General features: G+C 50.1%; 1 protein-coding gene across 1 annotated transcript in view; it reads left to right on the top strand.

Annotated features, from left to right (window-relative positions):
• The first annotated feature begins 7484 nt into the window (after nt 1-7484).
• e (nonribosomal peptide synthetase ebony) overlaps nt 7485-16662 on the top strand; it is a 9457-nt gene continuing 279 nt past the window's right edge. Inside the window, exons 1-13 of the mRNA XM_025307085.1 lie at nt 7485-7959; nt 9319-9445; nt 10269-10544; nt 11131-11289; nt 11514-11740; nt 12338-12400; nt 13439-13655; nt 13816-13983; nt 14323-14519; nt 14832-15027; nt 15320-15683; nt 15770-16220; nt 16308-16662. The exon at nt 16308-16662 is cut by the window's right edge and continues 279 nt beyond it. Of these exons, the coding sequence (XP_025162870.1) occupies nt 9319-9445; nt 10269-10544; nt 11131-11289; nt 11514-11740; nt 12338-12400; nt 13439-13655; nt 13816-13983; nt 14323-14519; nt 14832-15027; nt 15320-15683; nt 15770-16220; nt 16308-16448 (2586 nt within the window). The 5' untranslated portion in view covers nt 7485-7959 and the 3' untranslated portion in view covers nt 16449-16662. The remainder of the gene's footprint in view (nt 7960-9318; nt 9446-10268; nt 10545-11130; nt 11290-11513; nt 11741-12337; nt 12401-13438; nt 13656-13815; nt 13984-14322; nt 14520-14831; nt 15028-15319; nt 15684-15769; nt 16221-16307) is intronic.

The following is a 16662-nucleotide window of genomic DNA, read 5'->3' as shown; positions in this document are numbered from 1 at the left end:
CTCTCGTGAGACTCGCGGCGGCGCGGGCGACGCGGGGATCAACTTGACTCATTGACATCACACAGCCTCCCGACGACACACGTAAAATCTCATCTCCCCCGTCTGAAGGGAATTCGGATGAATTCCTGAGGTAACCGTAGACGGATGCGCGGCCTCTGCTCGTCGCGGGCCGCGAGTCGACCTTCGTGAAGCTCTCCTTCGAGTTTACCGTACGCGACAGAAGAGAATGAAATTTCCGGCGCGCGAGCGCGCTCGCACACACACACATACAATAGGGTGAGGATGCCACGGATGTGATAGATTAACCCCTTCCGTGGCACGGACGCACCGGTGCGTCCAGCCAAAACCGTGCTGTAAGTGGCACGGACGCACCGGTGCGTCCAGATCATTTTCGTGTTGTATTGAATTTTAAGTGTAATAACTATTGTTGTAGAATTTTTATCAAGTATTTTTTGGGTCGCTGATTACGAATTTTAACTTAGTTTTTTATAATTTGTTAATAAAAAAAACTATCTATAATCAAATTAAAATGTCGGAAAGTTGTAAATTTTTTTTTCACACACGGGATGTGCGAGGATGAGAAAGGATGAGAGGGAGAAACTGAGGAGAGAGACCGCGGCGTCCGATGGAGGGATCGGCGTCGTTAGAACAGGGCAGCGGCGTCATCAATGGATTTCGCGCGACGTTCGGCGTCGTTTGACCGCAGCGCCTAAAAGAATCCGAATGTTCGGTAGTACCAAAAAACAGAGGATGTATACGACGAAGAGCGAGCAGCAAGAGCGTTAAGAGCGACTTTATATATTGGGTGAATGCAAAGGTTCGTGCGGAGTTTCAATAGATGGAGTTATAAGCGTCATAAAGTGTTGTCATTAATACTTCCATCTACATATTATATAACGTTGGAAAGGTGACGTCTTCAGCTGTTATTAAAAAAAAAATCATTTGTTTTCGTACAAACTGCTTCGAGAAATATCACTTTAAAAATGAGTATCGATAAGGTGCATTTACGGCATGTTATGCTTTACGAGTTTCGGAAGGGAATAAACGTTGCCGCAGCCGTAAAAAACATTCAGGATGTTTATCAGGATGAAGCACCAGCTAAACGAACTGTGGAAAAATGGTTTGCTAAATTTCGGCGCGGAGAATTTAACCTTGAAGACGAGCCACGCTCTGGTCGACCTTCTGACATTGATTACGATGTTTTGCGTACTTTAGTGCTCAATAATCCGTGAATTTCAACAGAAGAAGTTGCTACAGCACTAAACGTTGACCGATCAACCGCTTTTCGGCGTTTAAAAAAGATGGGATTCGATTTGAAGCTCGATATATGGATGCCCCATTTGCTGACCGAGAAGAACAAAATCAAGCGAATTTCTGCAGCTGTTTCTTTACTCGGGCGGCTCAATAACGAGTCGTTTTTGGATCGACTAGTGACGGGCGATGAGAAATGGGTCCTCTACAACAATGTTCAGCGCAAACGAACATGGAAACAATCAGGTGAGCATGGTGACGCAATGCCAAAGGCCAGTTTGCACTCGATGAAGGTGATGCTCTCTGTTTGGTGGGATTGCAAGGGCATAATCTATTTCGAGCTTCTCCCCGCTGGCGAAACGATTGATTCGGACAAGTACTGTCGCCAATTAACCAATCTGAATCGAGAAATAAAAGAGAAACGTCCGATTTTGTCAAATCGCAAGGGAGTCGTCTTTCATCACGACAACGCCAGACCATACGTTTCGAAAAAGACGCTGCGCAAACTGAAGAGCCTGAAATGGGATGTCTTAACGCATCCACCGTATTCTCCTGATATCGCACCATCTGACTATCACTTGTTCCGGTCATTGCAAAATTATTTAAATGGAAAAAACTTTGACTCTTTGGAGGCCTTAAAAAACGGCGTCTCTTCGTTCTTTGAATCTAAACCGCGCAGTTTTTATGATCGAGGCATCCGTATGCTGCCAGAACGTTGGGAAAAGATTATAGAAAACGACGGAGAATACATCATTGATTGAATAAAGATTTTTGTTTGCCTAATCACTGTGTGACTTTTACTCACAAACTCCGCACGAACTTTTGCACTCAATAAAAATCGTTAATTTAGTGACTTGAGAAATGACCAATTACTTTTATTTATAATATTAAGCATTTCTAAACATTTTAGTCGCCATATTCGATGCGCCATTTTGAATTTATATATTTTGATCTCAAATTCGGCTTCAGCGACCAAAAAAACTGAAGTATACAAATTATTGAAAAAATCCGCCCCGTCATTTTTTGGAGGCGGTTTCAGTGCATTTTACTGAATTTTGCTCTGCCACGGAAGGGGTTAAGAAGGTAAAATAGGGTTATGCCCGACTGGATGGGTGGATAGATACCGGCTATTGTTCTCGCACTTGACGCAATCAAACAGCCAATTAAAGTTGCGTAACACGCAAAATATCGCCGTCGCGGCCGCGCAAGATAATGAAATACGGGTCCTTCCGCGCGCAGGAGGCGCGATTCGAGTCGAGAGGTGCCACTTACCGCCTGCGTGCACATGCATACTACATGCAGCAAATGCGAGAAACAAAAGTGCCAAGGGAGAGAGAGAGAGAGAGAGAGAGAGAGAGAGAGAGAGAGAACGCCGTGGGTGGCCCAGTCTCTCGTCGTTGTCGTGACGAAAGTGTACGCTCTCACCTTCGATGGTAAAGATGAATCTTCTTCAACAGTCGAGCGGTTTTGTGGAAATCTTGCGTCTTGGGGTTCTTGGACCCAACACGGCGACTCAAATCATAATTACCTTATTTATCAGAATAAAACTGGACATTTATTACGAGAGAGTGAATTGCGCGAAAATGCACAAAACTTTTGCGTAAAATTTGCAAGTAACGAATTAACGTCATCCACGTCGGCTCGAGGACTCGTCACTTTCGATCACTTGATCCTTGGAGTCCACCGCTTAAAAGAGTGACCTTGAAGACCCCAAGACGTATCTCACCTTCGTATTCTTTTCAACAGTTCTGGGGGTGGGCCGCGTTACATTTCGAGTTTATCACCGAATTGAACGACCCTTTCAGAAACACTCATCCGGCAGAAATATCTCAAGTAACACATCGATCAATAAGTCCCGGGACTAACCAACAGAAGGCGCCTCTAATAACAAATCCATACCATTCTCAATTAGTACCAACCTTTAGAAGTTACGTGTCAAACTTTCATGACATTCCGACATTGTGTCATTGAGTTACAATGGTTTTACTAAGTGACGCTATACCGTGTCACAAGTCGATGGTAAGGATGGCCAAATTGCATGAGTTGAACTTCGAATTGCTTTCGCACCCACCCATATTCTCCAGATTTGGCCCCCAGCGATTATTGGCTGTTCGCAGACCTCAAAAAGATGCTCCAGGGAAAGAGATTTGGCTCCAATGAAGAAGAGATTGCCGAAACTAACACCTATTTTGAAACCAAAGATCGTTCTACACGGCTGGCATAGAAAAGTTAGGAAAGCGTTGGAATGAATGTATCGCTCTTGAAGGAGACTATGTTGATGAATAAAGAAGAATTTTCTCAAACAAATGTTGTTTTAGTAGTTAGTCCCGGAACTTATTGATCGATGTGTTAGTATCGCGTTTCCGCCAGTCGAGGGGTTAACCTCCCGAGGTGGACAGTAGAGATGTGCGAATCAAGAATTTTTATATGGAATCGAATCTATAAAATTTCATTCGAATTCGAATCGAATCGAATGAAATCTAATCGAATCATTAAAAAATTTAACACGACTATTAAACATGCAATAATAATTACGGAAGATTTTAATATGAAAGGAAATATTGATATTGTAATATCATCTTAAAGTAAAATATATATTTAAATATTTAAAGTAATTTATGATTCAGTTGTTAATTACATAGTTAAGTTAATTACAAGTTAATTACAAGTTAAGAGTTCAAACATACAGGCCCAGATGGCCCGTTTTGTAGCTGACGCGCGCAAACGCTAATGTATTTGATTCTTCGCGATTCGAAATTTTCGAATTATTCGGATTCGAATCATAGGGATTCGGATTCGAGTCGAATCGAATTACATTAAATTCGACTCGATTCGATTCAAATTCGAATAGCTCGCACATCTCTGGTGGACAGTCGGCCGTTGCGAACGCAGGCGGATTATAAAGACGCAGCGGCCTTTCAGGACTAAACCGCCCGCGGAGGTTCGATCGGGGAGATCGCGATAAATCGCGGGCTCGCTCGCTGGAGCGGTCTGTTCTTGTTCCATTAACATTGTAACACGCGTCTAACCCGTCGCCTTTCATTTGCGCGAGACACACGCTCTCTCGCTCTTACGCCGATCTCGTCATTCATGAGACAGCAGAACGAGGCTCCGGGTGCTCCGAAAATCGACGTGTGTCATTGGGAAACGCTGAGTGCCGCTCGAGGCTCGGCGGAGGAAGTTGACCGGTCACTCCAGGATTTTCCCTGCTTCCGAAGGCGTGGTAAGTCTGAGCAAATATCAACCTGTCGCGAATTCACTCGCACGAGGAAAACATCTTAGCTCGCGCATCGTGAGCTCGATTAATAAATAGAGACCGATCGTCGGCCAGGTCTCTCGATGCCTCGCGCGTCGCACAGCAACCTTTGACTTTGAGAGACCTCCAGCTTGTACCACCAGGTACAAGTAACAATGCCTCTCTCTGTGTAGTCGCCGTGCGCTCGGGATAGCACTGGAGTTGTCGCTTCCGAACGACATCTCTTAACGTTATCTAGGGAGAGGAGAATGTCGTGAGCGTGGAGCGTCAGGTAGTTCAGTGGTCTAGAGCAGTCGCCCGGCAAGCGAAAGACTCCCGGGTTCGATTTCCCGATCTAGCGACTACCGCGCTCTCTCGATATTTTTCTCTCTTCGGAACGAAAATAAGATGCAGGTCCCGAACGCACGGCGTCTCGTCGCCACCTAGTACGCCCTCCTCCTTTCATGGCGCTATGCTGCGCGCGACATGGAAAAATGCCCACCTCGTTACTGCTGCGCAGATCCTGACTTGGAAAGACCGGCGCAAAAGCGAAGCGCTTTCCACCGCGGACCCGCCGCGAATTCAACAAACCGCGAGAATTCAGAAAGCCGCCTGCGACCACCAAGTCGTTGAGAAATGAATAAAAAAATCACCGACTCGACAATAATAGTTAATAATAGTTGATAAGTTTCCCGATTGAGGAGGGGTTGAAAAGAAAAATCGGGAAAACACGCCGAGACAAAGTGAGGAGGAAATTTCCTGTTGGCCGTATCGAGAGTCAACGGCAGCTTAATAGTTTCCTCGATAAGACGATAGGCGGAAGTGGTGCGCCGCGATTGACGTCTGTTTGGTCGCAGCGTTTGGTCGTAGCTGGACTTTTCCTCGTGCTCCCCGCGGAAAGCCGCGCACATTCCTGTTGTGCTCGCGTGAGTCCATTGCGGCAATAGGAAAATTGCGGTGCAATAGGAAAACGAACGTCTCGTTACATCTCGGGTGCGCGCGCGCGGGGGGCTCCCCTTCCTTCATCGCATTAGCACGAGCTGGCCAAAGGGACGACCGTAATGACGTCGGATCGCGCGCGCGGAATCGCGAGTGATGAATTTTTACCGGCGGGCCCTTCACCTCTCTTCTGACTTTCCTCGTGTCGCAAGTCGGCGCTGGTCGCGCTCGCGAAGCGTGACTCGCCGGGAAAACTGACTGCAAATGACCGATTAATCGACTGCACGTGATTCGAGTCTCGTTTGAATAATCATGCCGGCCGCCTACGCATATTTTTTCGGAAGCGCTTCAGTCGCGGTTCGCGAATGACGCGACGGAATCTGTAACGGGGATCACTCGAAAATAATTCCTTTCACTTCGGAGCTGAGAAAGCGCCAAGTCATTATCCGCCGTTTACGCGGAACCTGTTGAACGCGCGTCGCACGATCTCGGTCGCCGCGCGGCGCGGCTGCATGTTTATTTCTTTATTTTAATTAGCCGCATATAAAAAACGGGTTTTGGGTTTTGCATCACTTCATTCGTCCCGTCGCGTCCCGTTACGTGAAGTTTATCGTAATCCCGGACCATATGATGAAACGCGTCAACAAACTGGTGCTTGGTCAGCTTGAGCAATTGGATCTCTCGCAGCTGCCAGTCGTCGTAGATGAAAAGAAAACCGCAGCTGCGATTTCGTGGTGGAGCAGCTCCGCGTGAGATCACAGCCGAAATCTCCCGACCTTGCCGCATGATTGACCGATTTAATAAAAAGCGACCTGACCTCGCGCGTGTCGCCAGGGCAATCCGAAGGATTGCGCGCGTGAGTCGCGAAATCCTCGACGCCATGAGTTTTCGCGAGGATGCTTCGGGTGATCTCAAAGGGACGTCTTCGACCCTAAAAATTTATCCCATGGCCCTGATCAGGTTAACCTCATTTGGACAGCAGGTCCTAATAAGAATACTATCGGGTTCTAGTAAGTCATGTAACGCAGCGTGGATATCAGGACCTTAGTAAGGATTCATAGTCAGGTCCTTATTGAGTTACCTTATGGAATCCTTATTACGTTTCTTTTGTTTCAAATTATGGCTCCTGATTACTCGCCACGGCTATATTGGATGGTGACATTAGAAATAAGAAATGACACGCTGAGAATTCTTTCATCTCATTTCCAGATAAAAAGATATTTGCATGAAGTAATATTTTAGATCGCTTGAGCATATACTTGTAAAATGTTTCGGAAAAGAAACATAAAATGAATATCATAAGATCATTAAGTGTCACAAGGTGACAAGACATAAAGTAGTGTTAAAGAGAAAAGTTGCATGTCACGTTAATTTTACAACTATTTATTGACTGCTAAAAAAAGGATAATTTCTATAGCATTTTACAAATATATTCAAGCGATCTGAAGTGTTTTTTCAATGCAAACATCTTTATATTTGGAAATGACACCCAAAAATTGTTTTGTTAAAACTTGATAATGCAAATCATATTACGTACAATGAATAAGATCCCGACAAGGACCTGATTAACTGAACCATATTATATCATACACTAGGTTGGTACGTTAAGGTCCTAATGTGGACCCAATCATTATAACCTTATAAAGGTCTTCCTTACTCATTTGTCGTTAGGACATTATAAAGACTGACTTACTTAGGATTACCCTTTATTCACCCTATTAGATCTTTATCAATGTTAGGTGAACCTGATCAAAATTTCTAGTCGGGGAGTGGATCTTCACCGCCGGAGATCTGACGCGCGATTGACGCTTGCAAATGATCGCGAACGGCCGCGGGTCTTTGGAAGCCCACAGCCGATGATTCCGCTGCATTACCGATGCGTGCCGGTGATCCCAGAAGACATTGACGAGGGGGAGTGACGTTCATCAGAATGGCGCAAAAAGCCGCTGTGAGTAATAGACAGCGACTGGATGCGCGCGCGCGGATGGGGGACGACGAACAATTCAGAGTCCTCATGGAGCCGGCGCGATATAAAAGTACCGGCTGTACCAACCAGAGGTGTCATTCGCTCTCGATAACCCGTTCACCGATGACCGAGCACTGAGGTCGCGTTATTTACGCCCTGCGGAGAGCCGTCGAGTCGCCATTGACCGAATTGTGCCACTACCACCGAGCGACGGACGAAGTGAAAGAGGAGGAAGAAAAATAAGAAGAAGAAGAAGAATAAGAAGGGACAACCAGGATAGCCGAGCGGGTAAGGCCAGAGAAGCCGGGCAGAAGAGGGAAGAGCAGCGCCGATCGAGAGGAACGACTAAGAAAGCGGCCGGTCGAGCCGAAGGAAGGAAATTCGCGGCCAACGTTTGCAAGTGAAAGGAGAAAAAAGAAAGAGGCCTCGTCAAGGATTTCGACAACTTCCCGATAGCGCGGTCGACGGTAGCGAGCGGCGAGTGCTGTCAGTTTCGCGGAGGTGTTGGCCGGCGTTGATCGGACACCGCTGAAGACGACGAGCGGGCTAGAAGAGAGAGTGACACGAGGTGAGTGACGGAGTGCGTGTCGGGATGTTGCGAGGGCAGAGTGCGAGATCGAAGAGGTATTTCGCCGGTGAGGTCGTTCGGTCCCCGTTTGGCTGCGATGTCGCGGAGATCGACATCGCCGTGGGCCGAAGAGAGAGGAGACGAAGCGAGCACGTGTTTTCGTCGGGAAAGAACGGCGTTTTCTCCTCTTCTCCCTGTCATTATCCTCTCTCTCTCTCTCTCTCTCTCTCTCTCTCTCTCTCTCTCTCTCTCTCTCTCTCTCTCTCTCTCTCTCTCTCTCTCTCTCTTCCTCCGACGGATTTAACAATTGAAAAGTTGCTTAACACGTTCATTGCCAAACTGAAAATTTGAATTTCGTGTGGTGGCCAAAGTTATTTTTTCTTTTATTTATTTTTAGTCGTTTTTCTGCACGATTGAACTGGCATTGAACTGAGTCTTTTCGAGGGTCCTGGTTTGTCACTCCTAATAAAAAACAATCGCGTGAACGGCCGTTTGGTGATGGGCCGCAACACGCGATATCGCGTGAACGGCAATGACGTGTTAAGCCAGCGAGTGCTCCTTCCACGCCGCGGAAACTGCCGTTGCGACGAAAACGGCGACGACCGTTGAATCTCGCCGTTATCAAAGTGCAACAACACGCTCGTGCAATTGACGCTTCGTTATTGACTGTAATTTGCATGTGGCGTTTGCGTTAGCCCGTCTCGCGACTCGCAGCTCGATGTCGTCGCAGGCTCATTAGTCGAAAGCGAAGCTGAAGTGTCGCGCGACTCAACAATGAACCTCCTCTCCCCCTCCTCTCCCACGTGCGTTTTAATTTCCTTCTTTTTCTTCGAGCGCGTGACGACTTGGCTTGGAATGTCCAGCGGTGATTTCGGATGCGAGCACGCACACGTGTGTGAACGACCTTCCCTCCGCGGGTCCCCCTCTTGCCGCCGCAATTCCGCCGGAGATGTCTTTTTTTCCGCCCGGCTCTCGCGGCCGATTCAGTGTCAACCGTGAGACGTGAAATCAGAGACGTGTGTCAGCCGGTAGTTTTTCTGAACGGGCGAGAGCAGTCGCAGCTGCGCGCTTTCCACTCGCTGCCGCGCTAATTACCGATAATTAATTCGCGCGCTCATTAATTCGTATCGCGCGTACTCGTAGCCGATCCGAACCTCATCCGACGCATCTTCGCGTACGCCGAAATTAGCGTGGCGACTAGCACGCGCGTCGCACGTATCATTATTTATGGTTTGGCGAGTTGTTGATGCCCGCCGCTGAATAGTCTCTAGCTTCAGCCCGTCAGCGCGAACTATCGTTCTCGCGGTTCCTTGCCTCACTCCCGCCAGCGCTTCATAAAACATAGGGAAAACATTGCAGATGGGCACGCTGCAGCAGCAATCTGTGCTGAAGGGCGAGCAGACGGCGCGGGACGAGAACCTGGTGCACGAGCTGTTCGTCCGGGCAGCGGCCGGCCATCCTGACAGGACTGCGATATGCTACGAAGGTGAGAGCAGCCGCTTCGTCTCGACCGGCCGTCCCTCGAGAGTTTATACAAACGGGTCAACAATGCGACCGCCACGATATCGGCGGGATTCGCGCGATAACCGGAATGCCAGGATGCGCGATGTAATCAAATCCGTTCACTCGATGATGCCTCCGCGCTGACGTGTCCTCAGCGCTGGGCGGGGGGGGAGGGGGGATCGTGAGGTATTCTCCACGACAGGAGTCCTTCGTAGAAGCTCGACTGCCGCAGGCTCGCACCTTGGTGCTGATGCCGAAGAGCGTCGCACGAGCAATGACGCGATTGTAGACGCGACGTAATTGTCCTTAGAGGACCTGCATGATATATTTATCGGTGCTCGTGAACAGAGCATTCTGCTCCTTTCGCAGAAACCTTTTTTTTTTCCCCCTCTACAACTTCTCTTCATATTTTCCCTCGAGGGTGAGGAACGGCCTGAGAAACGGCATTAGGACTACCGCGCGGTGTTTGCGATTTGAACATACCCGCGCCAAAGGACTCGCGTCGGTCGAAATCGAGAGTGACGTAATCGAGAGGTATTCGTTGGAGTTCCGAGGTGCATTAGGCGTCATTGATTCGTCAGTCGTCCCACAACAATCGCGCTCCACATGTCGGACCAGTTTGACCGGCCAGTTATGTTAAGCAGCGCTACCTACGAGAATGTGATAAGGAGCCCAGCTGTCTGTTTCTCTCACTTTTACGGCTGCGCTTGGACGGGTTCATTTCGGGTCGAATCGGGCAATTTCAAATTCGCCACGATGAACCCGCAGAGTCGACTCACTAACGTCACTGACCGAATTTCCCGCAGACAACAGTGGCCAGGAGCATACGCTGACTTTCGAGCAGCTGGACAAGATTACCAATCGGTTGGCGCGCGCCTTGCGCAAGTATGACAAAGTCAACGCGACTTCCTCCTCGCTCGTGGCCGTCTGCATGAAACCTTCGGATCGCCTGCCGACCGTGCTGCTGGCCATCCTGAAGGCTGGCATGGCATACCTGCCGTTGGACGCGGATTTCCCGACGGCCAGGGTGAAGCATATACTGGAGGAGGCGCAGCCGCTGATGGTGTTGGCCGAGGAAGCGGGTGAGTCTCGTCGCCGGTTTCGTCGAACTCCTTCGCCGCGTTCGTCCACAAGATGAAACGGTAGCCGTGGCGAGCGTGAAGTGGGGAGCGTGAAGTTACAGTCGCAACGAGGAAAAGCACGTGCAGTTCGCGAATTCTCCGTAGCGAAATCTCCTCGCCGATGATATTACGTTTTTGCGACTCTCCTGCTCGTCTCACCGCCAAACGAGTTTGTATTTGCGGCAGCGATTGAATAATCATCTGCTCGACGGAGCTATCGCAGACCAAGAATAGACTTTATTGCGCCTCCGCCGTAATTGCGCGCGAGGGGGACCTTGAAGGAGACCGATTCTCTCTCTCTCTCTCTCTCTCTCTCTCTCTCTCTCTCTCTCTCTCTCTCTCTCTCTCTCTTTCTCTTCTGCCCGAGGCGAGGGGAGGAGGGCCTCCGTCAAGGTTGATTCGTCAAAGTGACGCGAGTTCTTTCGTTTCCGATTCCACGGCTCGTCCTTGTCCCTTCATCTTCTGTTTCGAATTAACGCCGCGTAGAAATAAGAACCGAAGCTGGTGGAGCAAGTCGTTCAGGCTGAATGCGCGACTCGTCTTTCAGCGGACTTGACGATCTACGAGGACGCTTTGGTAGTGACGTACGAGCAGCTGCTGGAAGAGGCCGCGCAGGAGCAGGAGAACGCGCCGACTGCGGCCGAGCGACATTCGGGTCAGCTTGCCATCGTACTCTACACTTCCGGCAGCACTGGAATTCCGAAAGGTAATTATCAACTTCTCACGCAAGATCTATAATCAAGTGCAATTCAAGCTGATTTTGTTCGCCGCGTTTTATATCATTCCATAAAAACAAGGAGCAAAAATATCTCGGTATCGATAATTCGAATCTGCGCTTGTAATTGTATAAACGCAATACGGCGATATATATGCAGCGATAATAATCTGGATCATACAACGCTACAATATTACGAGTCTGTTTCCTCGAAGGTGTGCTGATACCTCATGCGACGCTGCTGAACCGCCTGCAGTGGCAATGGCGAAGATTGCCGTACGCCGACGACGAGGAGAGCTGCGTTTTCAAGACCTCCCTCACGTTCGGCGACAGTGTCCCGGAAATCTGGGGCCCGCTGCTGCGGGCTCGCACCCTGGTGGTGGTGCCGAAGAGCGTGACCAAGGACCCGGAGAGGTTTGTGCCGCTGTTGGAGAAGCATCAGGTAACGTCTACGCGCCGGCATCGTGAATCGGAACGAAAAGAGCAACCCTTTGCGCTCGGAACGCGAGTATAGCTGGCACGAACATTTATTCCGACAATTCGGAATGCCAGCACAGCTGGCACGAACATTTATTCCGGCAACTCGGAATGTCAGCGCAGCTGGCACGAACATTTATTCCGGCAACTCGGAATGCCAGCGCAGCTGGCACGAATATTTATTCCAGCAACTCGGAATGCCAGCGCAGCTGGCACCAAACATTATTCCGGCAACTCGGAATGCCAGGTGTGCTGGCATGAAAAAATTTAACGACAAAAAGCGATGAAACAATAAAGCGTAGAGCGACGATAACGGCTTTGAAAAACTGCAAGATGCAAAATTTTATAAGTTTCGTCGATAAATTTTGACATTTCCTTCCTTCAGCTAAAAAGTAAATTTTCAATCATGACAAGATATATTTATAATTGCCGAGTTGGTGGAAGACGATATCCGTCGAGCGCAGAGGGTCAAGAGTCGCGCGTTTTCGCCGTGTTCGAGTCTGACGGCCGCGAGCGGCGAAAATGTGCGGCTTCACGGAAAGTCATTCGTATATTGTTGCAGATACAACGCTTGGTGCTCGTGCCGTCGTTGCTGCGCTCATTGCTCATGTATTTGGGTCTGCGGGTGAGTACAAGTTCATTACGCACGCATGAAGCGGCGCTGAAGCCGCTTGTTTATCGGCTGAATTTTCCCGCCGGCCATTTTATGACAATCCCGCAACCGTCACGCGTTGCAAAAGGTTACGATTATTGAGTGCGCTTTCCCGTTCGTATCTCCCGCGCTCTCGGTATCGCGCGCAATTATTAGAATAAATAAGTTCTCGTTGACTCCCGCGGCGATAATAATAAATGCATAATAAACGCGCGAGATACGATCGAGCGTCGGGGGCTTTTGTAAAATGGACGGAAAATATAGACACGGCGGCCGTCCAGACCGGCTTTTCTTCTGCGTGCGTGAGATTTTTGCCACCATGGCATTTCTCAGCGAAGCCGGATTTGCCTCGGCAAAGTCCCGCAAATTTGGCTTCGATCTCGTCTCAAGCGAGCAGCCCGATGTTTCGGATTTTTCACACATATGTTAAAAATATTAAATTAGAAATGTCCAAAATATCGGCAAGTTTTCATCCTCTCGCCTGTCGGGCGAATCGTTGGCTGCGGAACGCCAGAAGCTGCAACAATCTTGGATATGCAAGACCCGGCTTGAATGTCGGCTGCCCAAGTGCGCCCAAGACCAAGTTCAATGACCCCCCATCTCTCTCTGAAATTGCGACCCGATAGCCCCGCGGTTGAGAAAGTTCTCCGGCTCGCGAGCATTGGACGCGCCGGACTTACGGAATTACGCGAGACGTAATTAGCGAGAGCTATGCGAAGTTAATCGCCGGCGATTTGTCGCTACTTTGTCGGGGGATTGTCGGCCGGTGAAGGCGGATATATCGCGTAACCCGCGGCCACCCCATTTGTCTCGCTAACGGCACGCATCGCTTGGAAAAGGCTCGCGCGTAAACGCCGTCTTTTTCTCTCTCCGCCGCGCGCCGTGAGGGTGATTTACACGCGGGCAATTTGCGCAATGGAAATACTCGTTTATTAGCCGCCTATTGCGTGCACAGCTGGCCGCTAATGTTACTTTGTATCGCTGCTTCATCGCCGCTTTGCATCGTCGCAGGACTACGGTAATGACAGCGTTCTCGGCCGCCTGAGACTTTGGATCTGCTCCGGCGAGACCTTGCCGGTAGCGCTGGCCGAGCAGTTTTTTGCCACGTTCGGCGACCACGGCAAGACGTTGGCTAATTTCTACGGCAGCACGGAAATCATGTGCGACGTCACGTACCACCTGCTGAGCCAACGCGCGCAGCTGCAGGGGATGGAGAAAGTGCCGATCGGTAAGGATCGTTTTTCCCTTCTTCTTTTTCCCTCCTTCTCGCTCAACCGCCGCTGAGCCTGAAAGGTCGTCGACTCGCGCACGCGCGCGCGCGCGCGCGCGCGCGGCGCGAGGAAATAATGACGGTCGTTATTTTAACGTTCGGTTTATTCCTGTCGCAGGCAAACCGATCGACAACTGCATAATTTACCTGGTGGACAAGGATATGCGATTGGTCCCTCAGGGGAAGGTCGGCGAGTTGATCGTGGCCGGAAGAAACCTCGCCGCGGGTTATATACGCGGACGGGACGCACATAAATTTTTGGACAGTCCTTACGCCATCGATCCAGGTGAGAGCGAGCGAAGCAACTCGACGCCGCCTCCTCCGCCGGGGAGCCGGAGAATTTACTGCCGCGACCTGCGGACGCTCCAATTCGCGGCTTCGATTTCCCCTGCGAGCGGGAGTGCGCGACGTTGACGGCGCGCGTCTCGTGACGTGATCGTCCGTGACAAACGGCGGAATTCTCTTAACGCCGCAAAAATCTCCGGGCGGGGCAAAATCGGGGGACGACGCGCGTATCGCGCGGCCTGCCCGAACTCGCGCCGAGATTTATCGGCCAAACTTGGCCGTCGCGCGCGGCGCGCTCGAGAGGAATGGCGCTGATAACACTGTTTCGCGATGTCCGCAGAGTATCCGAGGATCTTCCGTACGGGCGACTACGCCAGGATTGTCAAAGGATCCGTAATTTACGAAGGCCGAGTCGACTCGCAGATCAAGATCAGGGGCCACCGCGTCGACCTCGCGGAGGTCGAGAGGGCGATCGTCAGGGTACCCGGCGTCGACAAGGTCGTGGTTCTCAGCTACAAACCCGGCGAGCTGTCACAGGTACGCGGGATGAAGGCGATTTTTCAGCGCGCGAAATTTCCACGACGGATTGCGGAATGCGGATTGCGCACAAATTCTACGCTGGATAAAACGCTGTCGCGCAGGCACGACGAGAGTAACCACGGCCATGACTCAACGGAGAGCGCAATTTCTTCTCTCCTTCGGCCATGTTTCAAATTTTTTTTTTAAATTTCAATTTACATCGCGCGTACAATCATGTATAATTTATATATTTGCTGAAACGCGGCCATCTGCGCCGCAACTCTGACTTTTAATGTCGGACTAATGGAAGCCCTCTCCTTGAATTTCCAGGCGCTGGTAGCCTTCATTAGCATCGCGGGCGGCGCGAGCCTGTCTAGCTCGGAGGTCGAGCATCTCCTGCAAAGAACGCTGCCGCCGTACATGCTGCCGCAAATCGTCGTCGTCGATCGCATACCCCTGATGATCAACGGCAAGACGGATCGGCAGGCGTTGCTGAAGCAGTACGAGGCGTCTTGCCCCAACGACGGTGAGCCATCCCGCCATTGCGGCGGACAGTCGTCGTTAGGCGAGAGGAGTATCAAGCGACGATCGCGTTAACATACCCAAACGGCGACCCAAACGGCTCGATGCGCGGCGAAATGCCGCGCATGTTACACGATCGCCGCCGAATCACCGTGAAATCGAATAGCAAATGCAAACGCGTGATCCTGAGGACGACCGGTTTCTCCGACTTTCTAATTAGCCGCTGTCCCTTGCCATCGTTTATCGCCCATCGTCGTTAGCATACATTCGCTTATTTATTTGTTTATTCCCCGCAGAAGACGAGGTGGCCGCCAAGTGCGATTACAGCGACGTGCCGAGCCAAGACCTTGCGAAGGCCCGTGTTCTCTTCCCGACCATCGCGTCCGTAATCGGCCTCAACGGCCGTGCAATGGTGACGTCGCACGCGAATTTCTACAAGCTCGGCGGGAACTCGTTGAATTCCATCTACACGGTGACCAAACTGCGCGACCAGGGTTACCACATCGGCATCACGGACTTCATCACGGCCAAGAGTCTGACCGATATGCTGGGCCGCATGAAACTTATCTCCAGCGTGGAGGAGCCGCTGAACGAGAGCATCGATCAGGAGTCGTATATCTACGAGCCGTTGCACGACCGCCACAAGGACGACGTGATCGAGTGAGTTGTTGCGCGAAAAGGCTTTGCAAGTGACACGTACAGCACGTATGGCTCGTAAATGTGACGCCGCGCGCTCGAATTTGCAGAATAATCACGGAGAGCTTTTACTCGAAAGCCGATTTGGAGCGGTGGTTGATGCCGGACATCACGAGAGCCGATTACCGGGATCTGATTGACTCCATGTGGCGGCCGCTCGTGGAGAAGAGCTTGAGTTTCGCCATGAAGTCGGCGCAGACCGGCAAAACGATCGGGATCACTCTCAACTTTGATCTCTGGGACAAGCCCGAGGTGGTGCTGAACTCCAAGTTGACAGTCATCTTGGACTTTCTCGAGTATCTGGAAGAGCCGATCATAGAGAACAGATTGCCCAAGGGTAAAGGCCAGATTATTCATAACTTTATGATGTCGACCAACAGCGAGCTGAACGCGGCGGAGAACGTGCTCATAATGAGGCAGATGGAAGAGCACTGCTTGGAGCTCATCAAGCGGGAGAAGTACGTCGGCATCTTCACGACCAACACCAGCCCGCTCACACAGGTAACTGATCTCGCATCCAGCATGCTGAGGTCTCACTCTATGTTTCTTTCTTTTCTTCTACAAATCGATCTTGATGAATCTTCACAGCAACTCGGTACAGACGTGTACGGCTACGAGACCCTGTTGACGTACCAAGTGAACAAGTACGAGGCACCCGACGGCAGCAAGCCTTTCGGCAAGGCTCCCGACAGCCAATTGGCCATCTGCTCATTGAAGATGATCAATTGATTTGAAGCGAAGCAATTGAAGATACCCAGGCAGAACAGAAAATCATGATGACATCAAAATGACGAGGAAAACTCATTTTTCCATCATGATTCGATCATTTTCTCGTCATTTTTATGTTATCATGATCTTCTGTTTTCCCTGAGTACATCAGTACTGAACTGGAGCAGCGTACGAAAAGTGCACGGTGCTCCTTCTGATTGAATTCAATTCAATC

The sequence above is a fragment of the Harpegnathos saltator genome, unplaced genomic scaffold (assembly GCF_003227715.2).
Source record: "Harpegnathos saltator strain DR-91 unplaced genomic scaffold, Hsal_v8.6 scaffold83, whole genome shotgun sequence".
In the NCBI taxonomy this organism is placed as follows: Eukaryota; Metazoa; Arthropoda; class Insecta; order Hymenoptera; family Formicidae; genus Harpegnathos; species Harpegnathos saltator.
Note: the sequence above shows the minus strand (reverse complement) of the source record. Positions and strands in the feature narration are given on the sequence as shown.